This window comes from Mangifera indica, chromosome 20, assembly GCF_011075055.1.
Source record: "Mangifera indica cultivar Alphonso chromosome 20, CATAS_Mindica_2.1, whole genome shotgun sequence".
NCBI lineage: Eukaryota > Viridiplantae > Streptophyta > Magnoliopsida > Sapindales > Anacardiaceae > Mangifera > Mangifera indica.
Window position 1 is genome coordinate 9287843 of NC_058156.1, and position 12335 is coordinate 9300177.

At 31.8% G+C, this 12335-nt stretch overlaps 2 protein-coding genes across 4 annotated transcripts; one reads left to right on the top strand and one right to left on the bottom strand.

The window, feature by feature from the left end:
- The first annotated feature begins 2788 nt into the window (after positions 1-2788).
- On the top strand, positions 2789-7588 carry LOC123204426. Its single transcript, XM_044621072.1, has 3 exons — positions 2789-4683; positions 5555-5979; positions 6684-7588. Exons 1-3 carry the CDS (start codon positions 3822-3824, stop codon positions 7440-7442), a joined length of 2046 nt encoding a protein of 681 aa, XP_044477007.1. The 5' UTR covers positions 2789-3821; the 3' UTR covers positions 7443-7588.
- Positions 7589-8130: 542 nt separating this feature from the next.
- Positions 8131-11109, bottom strand: LOC123204427 (glycine-rich RNA-binding protein 2, mitochondrial-like). 3 transcript variants are annotated; one of them, XM_044621073.1, is made up of 5 exons: positions 10956-11109; positions 10102-10245; positions 9956-10024; positions 9617-9723; positions 8131-8953 (listed from the first exon to the last, which is right to left on the bottom strand). In XM_044621073.1, the coding sequence occupies exons 2-5, from the start codon at positions 10235-10237 to the stop codon at positions 8342-8344; spliced, it is 924 nt and encodes a 307-aa protein (XP_044477008.1). In that variant the 5' UTR covers positions 10238-10245; positions 10956-11109; the 3' UTR covers positions 8131-8341. The 3 variants fall into 3 exon arrangements, with proteins under 3 accessions (XP_044477008.1, XP_044477009.1, XP_044477010.1); XM_044621074.1 differs by having other exon boundaries at positions 10968-11066; XM_044621075.1 differs by lacking the exon at positions 10956-11109 and adding an exon at positions 10841-10863.
- Between the last annotated feature and the right edge of the window lie 1226 nt (positions 11110-12335).

A 12335-nucleotide genomic window follows, 5' to 3' on the forward strand; every position in this document is an offset into this window, starting at 1 on the left:
CTTTTTATCTTCGTTATTTTTTGAAAATATAAACTTTCACTGTCTTTTCCTTTACTTATTTGTAACTTCACGATGTTTATAATTCCATTAATGTTTAATATATAGATTGATTTGAGATACCAATCTTTCATTAATCTTGTTATATATTCACATGGAGGTGTAGTGATTGAATATAATGTATTATGTTATATTAATTTTAATAATTAATTAAATATTTTACATATGAATTGTTATATTGTTTTTAACTAAGAGATCTATGAAAAATGTTAAAATTATTATTGATATTGTCATATTTTTAGAAACATATTATTGATGGTATGTCATATTTAACCTCTATATATATATATTCCATATTTTTTAATCCAAATTTTACAACTTTTTTTTACAAATATATATTTTACTATTTACTGTATCATACTCATATAATTTTTTTTTTCGTTCCCATATTTACTAACTACGCCGTTACGTTTGGTTTTCTTTGATTAAATATTCAAAAACAAATTGATTAGAAGTATGTGTATTGAATCTATGTCCATAACTAATTACATTAATTATTTTTCTAAATTAAGTTAGTATAATGAATCTTAATTATTTAAATACGTTAAATTGCTATTTGATTAAATAAAAAATTAAGAAAATAAAAGATATTTTCATAAATTAATATTTGCTTAATTAATAAATTTATTTAGTCCCAGTGCTATTAATTTTACTGCATGGTAAAAATTATTTATCTTTTCCTTAAAATGGAATGGCATGTTTGTTATACATAGGGGTGAGCTTAAAATAAAAGCTTCTTTTTTTTCACATTTTTAGACCAATTATCTATCAAAGTCTATTGAAAAAGCAAAAAATTAAACCAAACAACATGAAAAATTTAGACTAATATAAAAGGTTAAATTAGGGTTTTTCTATCTCTTCATTATTATTATTAATTTTTCTTTTTTTCCTTGTTTGTTTGGATTTTGACAGATGTTTTATTTCTGTATTTTAATAAAGGCCAAAGGGCTATATTGACAGATATTTTATTTTCGGTTAACAAATAAAAAATCCAAATATTTATTCAAATTTTAATCTATTATAATATATCTGTAAATTTTATGTTAAAATTGAGTAAAACCATCAAGTTATTTAACTAACTCTCTTCAGTTCAAAAAACTAATAATTTTACTTTAAAATTAAGTTTTAAAAAATTCATTTTTTCCTTCTAAAATACTAAACTTGAAATCTGACCACTTTCGTCAATGAATAGCAACCCTATTGCAGATAAAGGAGTTGTTGTCATCGTCGTCCAACAAAGTTTGAGGCCTTCGGGCACTACCGGTGGTTGAGGGCAGGATGAAAAAAACTTAGGGATTTAGGTCAAAGTTGAGGTTTGAGGGTGAAATATTAATTTTCAAAACCTAGGAAAAAAAAAAGAGATAAAATTATATATATTTTTAATATATTATTAAATGATTATTTTGTCCTTATATTTAATGGTAATTTTAATGAAAATTCAAGAATTTGTAAGTATTTAAATTTTATATCTGTCATAAATATATTTTTAAGATTAAACTAAAATTTAGAAAAAAAAAATTGTCCCCTGACTTTTAATAAATTTGTCCTTTGTGATTGTTCTCATATTAATTTTCTCCCCAAATTCTATTAAGATGCTCAATTTGGGGAGGATATTAAATATATAATTTTTAGATATTTTAGTAATGTATCATATTATATGTTAATTTTTTTAATTTAAAATTATTTAATTACATAATAATATCACATCAAAATATATAATTAAGTATTAGAATCATGATAGTCAAATTATGTATTATATTATATATCAAATATTTAATTTTTTATATCGTATATTGAGTATCACATACAATTTTTTAAAAATAAAATAATAAAATAATAAAATGTATGATTAATAGTCATCATTTTTTAAAATTTAAAAAATTAAAATTTTATATATATATATCTCAACTGTATTATCATTTTCTTTAAAAAATTTACTTATTTGTATTGATAATATATATCATATTATATAATATATATATACTATATTATATTAATTTAATATATTTTATAATATATATTATATATATTGTATTATATCGAAGAACAACAATAACTATAATCAAAATTAAATTTGTAATTTTATTAATAATAAAATAAAAATTGGGTGACTTTATTGGACCATAATTACCCTTTGTCCTTTTGCGGCTTTATATATGAAAATTATTAATGTTATATAATTATTACATGTCATTTCATGGCTTGCATTACCAAACATAATTAACTCATTAATTATGCCCTCTAATATAATAAAAAATATTAATAAAGTAATAACAAATTTTAATTAATATTTCATTATTTTTTGTAAATTTAAAAATTTTATATATTATTTTATTATATCATTATTATTTTAAATATTTATCTATTTATTTTAATAAAATATATTATATTATATTAATTTGATATATATTATAATATATTATTTTTATATATATTATATCATATTATTAAATAATAATAATTATAAGCAAAATTAAATATAGAATTTTGTTGTTATTAATAACTATAAATAATTTAAAAAATTAGGTGACTTTATGATTGGGCACACAATTACCCTTTGTATTATTAATGTTATATAATTTTTACGTGTTTTAACCATAATTAAATAATTAATTATATTTTATGATAATAATATCTTTAATTAAAATATCATTATATCACGTGACATAATTTTTTAATTGAAAAGAAATAAAAAATAAAAGGAAATAAAAATATTTATGATATTGTTTGGATAAAAAATTTCATGGACCATGCGTGTCGTAAAATATAAGTGAAGGTGAAGATGACAAAGCGGCGGGGTCTTATTCTTCAGAGAATCCAACTAGAACCTACCAGATTCAACAGACTTAACAACTATCTCCCTCCACCTCCACTTTCAAAGTTAGGTTTGAGCAAAGATCGTTCCGCTAATTCATGCGTTAGCCTCTCCTTGGTTTCGACTTTGCAACACAGCTGAACCAGTTGAGGAACACCCGCTTTCGTTGTTTTTTTTGCCCCCGAGTGTTTTTCGTCAGGTTCCATTGATGGTTTTTGTAGTTCAGAGGCTGTTCTCAAATGGGTAAAGATTGTTTTTCGTAAGTTGGGGAAAATCGGTTCTTTTGTGGTCCTTGGCTTTTTTTTTTTTTCAAAGAAATGGGGTTGTTTGTTTGATGGGTTTTGGCAGTGCTTGGGTTGCCTTTGATTGGGTATAGCTTGCAATTTTGGTAAATTAGGCTTTTCATTTTCTTTTTTTGGGTTATTGCTGCTTTTTGATAAGTGGAGATTTTTTATTTTTTAAGGAAATGGGGTTTATTCAATGATGGGTTTGGTAGTTGGGAGGTTGCTTTCAATTGGGTAGAGGTTATATTTATGGTATCTGTTCACAAATGGGTGTGTTGTGTAGTTGTTATTTGTGACATGGGTTTCGTTTGATTATCTGAAGAATTTATAGATTTGAGGAAGGTTGCCCTGCATAGATTTGTGTAATGAACTTGTTGGTTTAGTTATTTTCTTTGTTTTTATAGATTATTCTTTCTTTGTTGGAGTTCAACAGTGTTTGTTAGTTCCGGAGAAAGGGAGGATATTATTGCACTGATTACTGTGTTTTTTTGTTACTGGCCTTAAAAGGTGGAGGACTTATTTTTCCAAGTTCAAAAAATACTTATCAAGTTTGGATGTATGGAAATTTTTCCCTTCAGGTTTTTGTTAGTGAGAGTTGACCTAAAGGGAAACTACTGTGTTGCGGAATTTGGTTAGTGTTGTTTTCTGTGAAAGGGAATCTAGAAATGGATTTGTGGTTTGTTGCAGCCACAGCAGCTGGTGGATATTTGGCCAAGTATTGGCAGAATGTTTTGAAGAATAGGGATAGTTTGTCAGAGTTTTCTTTACAAGGTTCCAACCTTGAAAAACCTGAGTCTCCTACCTGCCCCTCTCACAGATTGGCACGGAGGAAAAATCTAGATAAAGATGTTTCTATGGATGAGGGAAAGGTTGTGGAGCAGAGTTATTCTGATAGGCGTGAATCAGATGGTGTTTCAGATGCAGAAGTGGCTTCTGCTAGTAAGATTGATAGTGAAAAGCATGAAAGCTTAGTATATTATGAAAACTGCAATTTACTTTCTATGTCCACTTTACCACCCAGATTGTTGCATGGTAAAAGCCCAGACGGAAATGAGGGTGGAAATGGATCGAACAATGGTATCATTGATAATTTTAGTAGCCCTTCTACATCGGATGTGGGCTCCTTTCATGGTTCCACAAGGCACAAAGGCTCCCTTAGAACTAAACACTCACATATGTATTTTGTCAAACCTCTAAGTTCCCTTGAAAGTTGCCTTATGGCTCAGCTATACCCTAAAGATATGAAAATGGAAGAGTATGTTCTGAGTCCCCTTCCATCACCATCCATGCCAACTGTTAGGCCATTACATGTAACTGATGGAAGCCAAATAATTAGCAGAGCAACCATTGAATTTGGAAGTGCAAGGTTGAGGACTGACAGTAATGAGCTGCATAAGGATGTCTATTCAGGAAAGAATGAAAATGTACTAGGGGTTTCTCCACTACCACAAATAAGGTCTTTGGATGCCCCTAAGAAGATGAAAGCTAAGTCAGGAAAGGGCCATGTTGGAAGATTGAGAAATTCTAGTAAGTTTAGTGATGGATCACTATTTCAGTCTCAAGTTAGTTATGTTTTAATTCTTCCTCTTGAATTTACCTTTTCATTTAATCACCAACATCCTGTATGAAAGGGTTTATTCTTATTTTGTAATTTTTTCATATGCTTTATGATTCAACTTCCTGATTCCTCATCGGTTCATAGTTTATACACCATGTTATTTGTTTCTGTATTGTAAATGTAATATCTTGTATGTAGAGAAAATTCTAAGATACCTTTTAATACAAGCTGAAGTACAGAACATGTTTGTTATCTTTGAAATTATAGTTGTCTATACAGTTTTTCTCTCTTCAGACAAGAGACAGTGTAGGGTTAAGATTACCTTAGGATGACAGCAATTGAAGTGTTTCTAGGTCATGGTCTTTACCTTGGAGATGGCAGTTTGACAGTTTCTACAACAATATTCCTATTTCTACCTTAAAAATTTTTGAGAGACTGGTCATCATTCCTAAATATGGAAAACTCTTTGTATGCTTATAGAGAGAGAGAGAGAGTAATAAAAGGACATCTTGCTAGAATGTACCTTGCAAATTTAACATACTTTTAGCCTATTGATTTGTATTAAATTTCATTTAAAGTAATCACTTTTGCATGCTGCGTTTGTTTTCTGACCTCATATTGCATGCTGATTTGAGAAACTGTATTTTGCATTCTTATCATAGACATGTAGCCAGTAATGTATACAAATTTTACAAATTGTTCAATAGCAACTGCATATTTGGATCTTTCAGAGACTATGTTTTTGCACAGTTTATACCATGTATCTATTTTGTGCATTTATTCCATGAACATTCTCTAAATCTGAAACAATTCATGTGCACACAATTTTGCACTCTTCAGGTTCACTAGACGGAGCAGAACTCTTTTGTCTTGGAATTTCTATTGGTGTAATATCCTCTTTGTTAATAAATAGAAGAGAAGTAAGCAAATTGAAGGAGTTGTTGAGGAAGACAGAGAATTTGGTCCTAGATCTGCAGGAGGAACTTGAGATGAAAGATTCATTGACTGTGAAGGAACTAGCTAATGAGAATTATGAATCACCACATACATGTGACATTTCCTTTCATGAGAGCATGCCGAATACTTTTTTCCCAGAGCAACATTTGGACATAAAGCATGATGATAAAGAATTGTGTAATAAGAATGCCGATGAGGGGTCAGAATCTAGGAGTAAAATTGCAGCAGAGCTTGAAGCTGAACTTGAGAGGATGGGACTAAACATGAATTCATCTAGCTTGGAGAGAAGATTGTGCAATTGTATTGAGGTAAGTGCATATGCTTTTCTTAGTCTTTATAAAAGATTAGTAGATTAGTATCATGTCGGCTGATATCTTTCTGTCCTGATATCAGTGTAGTGATTCTGGAGTCGCTCATTTCTAGGCTTAGTGCATAACATTGTAGCCCATACTTAAACAACCATAGGTTGGGGCTCTTCCCTACAGTACAGATCGTACACTTTTTTAAATTTGAATCAAACAGTTGATAAGTGGAATCTGTGCTGGGTTAATTCCTCTTCTCAGCTACAGAAGAGACCTAAGTTATGAAGATGTTTGGGTCTGAGTAAGTCTGTATGTTGTCTTCTATGTTTGCTCAATTTTGTGAGTGTTGAAAATGCCTACAGAATCAGATGTCGTGCTATTTCTTATTCATCATGCCATTGCTTAATTATCTTTAACAGTTATAACAAGCAGCTCCCTCCGAAGTCCAAACCCCAAGTTTCTAATGTCATATAACAGTACCAATACATAAAAAAAAGAAGTTTGATTTATCTGTTGACAGTGTGTACCAGCTAAACCTGAATCAAAAGAAAATAAGAAATAAATAAATAACTATAAAAAAAGAAGGGTTGATTTGTCAATCATGAGAACCTATACCTGTTTATGTATTCCATTATGAAGTGCTTTTTTGGTTGAGAATTTCATTTAGCTGTTTACTTTGCAAGGGCTAATACAGCTTATACTATCTACAGCTTGACTCAGACTTTGAAGCAGATTTTGCACAAGGTGAACTGAGAGCTGACATGATCAATAAGCAATTCACTGATGAACCTGAGTCTGATAAAGATGCAAGTGGAACCTTCACAACTCAGTCTGCCAATTATGCAGTCTCACCCCGAAAGCTGAGCTTGCGTCTGCATGAAGTAATTCAATCAAGATTAGAAGACCAAGTGAAGAAGCTTGAAGCAGCCCTTGAGAACAGCCACAGGAAGCTTGAACACTTGGAATACAAGGAAAAAAATTCTTGGAGGAAGTTCTCTGACAGTGAACTTAGATATTCTTCTGATGAAGAAAGTCCTATTTTTAATGAAGAACACAATTCCATGGCTGAACCTCTAGTTATGAATTTATCAGGGGAAGCTCTTGATGCATACAATGAGGCTTATGAAGAACTAATGAAGATAAATGAGTCAGAAGAGGAGGATTCACCGTCAGGGTTTTACAAAAAGAACTGTCAGAATGGGTTAAATGGTTCCTTGACACATCTTGCACATGATACCCAGAAAATATCCAAAGATTTCAGTTGTAATCAGGTAAAAGAATTGGAAGAGCAAGCTTTGAGTGTCGAAGAATCACTTAATGTTGGTCTAAGTGGTGATGATCACAGTGATTTCGATGATGAGATGGAGAAGCTCCTGATAAAACAGATAGTCGAGAAAACCAGGAAAGGTTCTCCGGCAGTGCTCAACGCCCAAAAATGGTTGTTCTTTATGGATAAACATGAGCATTGAATTGAAACAAAAGAAATTTTGCTGTGTATAGACAGTCAATAATGGATTTTATATTCATAACCACATTAAGATTAACCATTCAATTGTTGATTCTGAGTTGTTTTACCAGACCTGAATAAAGACCAGTGTTATACTGTTATTACCAATAGTCCAATACCATCTGTCCAACACACTAGTGGGGTTAATCGTTTCCTTTATAGGTTTGGTATTTCAGGTATTGGTACTCGGGTATTATTTTCTTATTGAACCTCAGTACCAATTGGACAGAAAAGATTTTCAACACTGAAGTTGTCTGTGCCCTTGAATCACAGGCAATTGCTCAGGGTAAGTTGGGATTTTTTTTGTGTGTTTTTGAGGTGAAGTTTCTCTTCAGAGCCTATAAACATTTCTTTTAGGAAGCAATCGTGATTTAATCTCAATACTCTGAAGAACAACTGCAACACCATTCAAAATTATTTGCCAGTAGTTGGTAACAAACCAGACCAGTCAAAGTGTACAATTATCAGGCGATAAAACCATGTCCACACAATTTTAAATACATAATTAGATACAAATAATATAACACCATATAATTATGTGATTTTGAATTAAAGATAAAATAACACTGAATCATATTATGACTGTCATCTACATACTCTATTGTAAACTTGGTTTAACTACTTTCAAAATACTAGCAAAAGAACAGGCAGAAACAAAGAAATGATCTTCGACTAATTATTTTCTAAAATACTCTTGTTCATATTGTTTCTCACAAAGAACACAAAACCATCGTTCTCGCAATTAAAAAAAATGGCCAGCACAAATGACATATGGTTCATAAATGAGGGCTTAAAACTAGAACAAAAACAGTTCACTGTGGAGATGAATTCAACTGTTTACGTCTTTAGAAGCATATGATTTCATGCCCTTTTGGCAAAATCGTCAGTGTCATCTTCATCCCTGAGATTTCCATACAAAGGTTCATCCTGGTCAAAACCTCCTGAGGCAGCACTTTCACCACTAGCAAATTGATTACTGCCGAACCCAGCCCCAGAATTTCCATCAAATCCACCATCAATAGTGCCATCACCAGCAGAAACATTGAAACCGTCACTGCTGTTGCTAAAACTTCCACTTTTTCCACTGTCAAAACTGTTTCCGCCAGAAAAGTTTCCAAACCCAGTATTTCCGTCTTGGACACTGTCAGCACCACCACCACCACCAGAAACACCATAATTGCCACTGTTAAATCCACCAGCATTTCCACCACCATAGTTACCAGTTGTCTCATAGCCAGTATTACTGCCACCAAAACTACTGGCGTTATTTCTTCCACCTCCATAGTTGTTACTATCACCATAACCAGCATTATTACCTCCATAGCCTCCACCAGGAGCACCATAAGCGTTGTTATATCCACCACCACCATAACCATAACCACCTCCACCTCCATAACCACCTCCGCCTCCATAGCCACCACCACGAGCCCTATCAGCTGCATAATTCACTTTTACACGACGGCCATGAAGATCCTGTAATAATGATTTTAAAGAATATTACTAAAGTGCATGGAAACCAAAAGAATTGTTTTATTATGTTTAAATCGGAAGGTGAAACAAACTGTTAATAAATAAATAAAAAGGTAGAAAATAGCATGCTATGAAACAATAATATTACTCTAGCAACTGATAGTTAGGCCAGCTATTAATAATGACCTTGATATGGTAGAAGCACAGCAACTATATTAGCTCTAGCAAAAGATAGTTAGATCAGCTTCTACAACAGTAAAATCCATATATAAACATTTGATATTTCAAAAATCTATTAGATTTAAATGGTCAAGGATCCATCTCCTAAGTACAGAATAATTTATCAAAATCTAAATCCCACTTAGCCTTCCATAAAGTAGAAATTATGTGGTAGCATTGTAGATTTTGTTAACTACCATACATAATGAGGGCATCCCTAATAAAAGGTATCCAATGACATTCACATAACCTCAGCAACTGCATAAACTGCAGTAATGACCAAAGCAATAGGTTATTCTTGTCCTAGAATCACAACATATTAACATATGTCTGGTTGAATTCAATTATCGATATAACAATGGAAGCTACATTATCCCAACACAAGCACTTAGCAACTAATTGCATGTCCCAGGCATAGAAAGGGGGGAAGGAAAAAAGTAATGTTACCTGTCCATCCAAGGCCTGGATGGCGCTAGAGGCCTCCTCGGTGGAGCTGTATGTGACAAAGCCAAATCCTCTAGATCTACCAGTCTCACGATCCAAAATCACTCTAGCTGAAATGAGAAAGAGCTAATAAGCATTTTTGCCAAAATGAAAACTAAATCAACTTGAACAGCAACTTTATGATACAATAATCTTAGAAGGGAGAGATGTTAAATACAGCCTCTGTCCTTTCTCTCCCATCCCTCTTCCCCCAGTGCAACATACACACATAACCAATTAATCAAACAATGTTCCTTGACTCCACAACATAAGAATATAATGCTGGCTAAGCTAAGTACTCACCTTCAGCAACATAACCATATTTACTGAATGCTTCTTGTAGACTTTGATCATCAGTGCTATATGAAAGTCCTGCAACAAAAACAAGCTGAAAATTCAACTGAAAATAACCAAAAGAAAAAAGAACCCTTAAAAAAGGCTAGACATACCTCCAACAAAAAGTTTTGAAGATGACATGCATCGTATTGCTTGGTAGATGGAAGGTTTTGATGCAAATATTTCACCAGCAACGCGCCTGCTAGCAGTCTGCCTAAGTATACTCCCAACCTTACCAAAGAACGCCATTACAATACCTAAAAGATACATACAAGCATGAAGATTCAACCAACACAAACATGAACGCTTCAATCAAACAACTTTGTAGAAGTACAGGAGAACAAAAGAAATCTAAGAATAATGGAAAAAAAACATGCTTCCACCTTATCAGCAAAAAAAAAGTCACAAGAAAAAAAAACAACCGAGCTTCATTAAAAACAAAACATTCAGTCATAATGAGACAAACAAACTTTCATAAGAATCCGTAAAGCAAGATGTGCACAGTATGATACAAAAAACTGATAAACGTAAAGCTCTGACATTTTTAATCCAAACAGAAAAGAAATCAAAATCCCACTACAGCTAACAATGCTCAGAAATGAAAACATCAACACCTAAAACAACATAAAAATCACATAAAACCAACGCCATACATTAAGCATACCACGCAACATAAGTACCCGTTTTCATTAAAGAAAAAAAGTTCAACTGGTCTCCCTCACGATTTCATTTCCACTCACCCATACTGTCTCACCAACCAAACACAAAAATATGAATCAAAACACAAACATATATTAAAAAAAAATAACAAATAAAAAACCCCTAGAAAGTTTCGAACTAAAAACTGTTTACCCTTTAAATAACCCAAAGAGATGAAAAAAACACAGAGATAATGGAAGCAAAAGAATGATCGGAAGAAAAATCGAGGGAAACTAGGGTTTAACAAAGATAAAAGGCGAAACTTTACCGGCGGTCGTACTTGTCTCCCTCGAGTGTGCGGCTAAAACCCTACGAGCGAGAGGGGTTTAAGCAGGTGAGAGAAGAGAGGGATTATATAGACTATCGAGTTGGGGAAACTGATCTGGCCCGTTGGATTTTCAGGTGGACTGGCCTAGGCCGTTGGATGGGAGTTCGCATGACGGCGTACATGGACATATTTGCTGTCTGGTAAGTTTGACACGTGTTGGATAATTATGGATATGTTTGTGACATCTTTGGAAGTCATACGTTTTTCGTTTTACTTTAACGTTGTCATTGATTTGGAGATTAAAAAAAATTCAAGATATTGTGTGGTACCGGTCACTTGATCTAAAATTTATATATTTTAATGACATCAGTTTAGCCTAATATGACGGTTTATCTTAGATGAATTTTCTTGTTACAGAAAAATCAATTTTAATTTGTATTAAAAATGATGTGATATTATATAATTACATAATTTTGAATTAAAAATAAAAAAATATACAATCACATTTTGACATATTGTTATTAATATATAAATTAATTTTTAACATTAATATATATAATTTTACATAAAAATCACTTTAATAATCTATCTTTGTTATTTACGTTTCATTATTTGATTCGTTAGATAATAAAAGATTTCGATAATCTTTTTATTGAATAATTTTATTATCGTATTTAATTCAAGTATTAAAAAATTATCAACATAATTTTAATTTTATTAAAATTTCATGACAATAATATTTTCGTATTTAATTAAAATAACTTGTAACCATAAACCCCTAGTGACTATTGTTAGCCTTACTCAAATAATAATTAAGACAAAATCTCTTTATCTTAATTTAAAATTACTTTTTCACCATCTACATCACTATAGGCTACCACCCGCAACTACCACATTATCACCACCACCACCAATGTTGACACCACCACCTATTAATTCCATCATGAGTGTTGCAAATCATCGACGTAGAAGTAGTCATCAACATTAGTTGAGATTAGAAGATGTTTTGAGCTTGCAACTTGCAAAGTTCACATCTAAGAGTACTTGTTCGTGTCAATCAAGACAAAAAGAGAGTTCAAGCTTCTGGCCTATAAACTCTAAATTCAGAAACAGTTAGCAACGACAATTAAGATGAGAAAATGGTTTGACCCGAGACTTGCTCCTGCAACATCAATTAAGGGTGGAGAAGTAGGCGCTTTCATGGAAAAAAAAAGTTAGTGATGATGGTAATGGTACTGGAGCAATATGAGTTGGAGATAGTGATAGTTACAGTGATGGAAATGGTGATTATGATGGTTTAACAAAAGGGATAAAAATAAGAAAAGTTCATATAATTTTGAGAAAAAATTAAAGGATTTTTAAAAAATGATCTTTCTATTT

What these genes read in the sequence shown, in the direction of transcription:
- LOC123204426 (XM_044621072.1), top strand. Translation starts at nt 3,822, where the DNA reads ATGGATTTGTGGTTTGTTGCAGCCACAGCAGCTGGTGGATATTTGGCC. An exon ending in TGGAAGATTGAGAAATTCTA is followed by an intron (nt 4,684 to 5,554) that starts GTAAGTTTAGTG and finishes TGCACTCTTCAG; the next exon opens with GTTCACTAGACGGAGCAGAA. An exon ending in GATTGTGCAATTGTATTGAG is followed by an intron (nt 5,980 to 6,683) that starts GTAAGTGCATAT and finishes TACTATCTACAG; the next exon opens with CTTGACTCAGACTTTGAAGC.
- LOC123204427 (XM_044621073.1), bottom strand. Translation starts at nt 10,237, where the DNA reads ATGGCGTTCTTTGGTAAGGTTGGGAGTATACTTAGGCAGACTGCTAGC. An exon ending in TTCAAAACTTTTTGTTGGAG is followed by an intron (nt 10,025 to 10,101) that starts GTATGTCTAGCC and finishes TTTTTGTTGCAG; the next exon opens with GACTTTCATATAGCACTGAT. An exon ending in ATATGGTTATGTTGCTGAAG is followed by an intron (nt 9,724 to 9,955) that starts GTGAGTACTTAG and finishes TTCTCATTTCAG; the next exon opens with CTAGAGTGATTTTGGATCGT.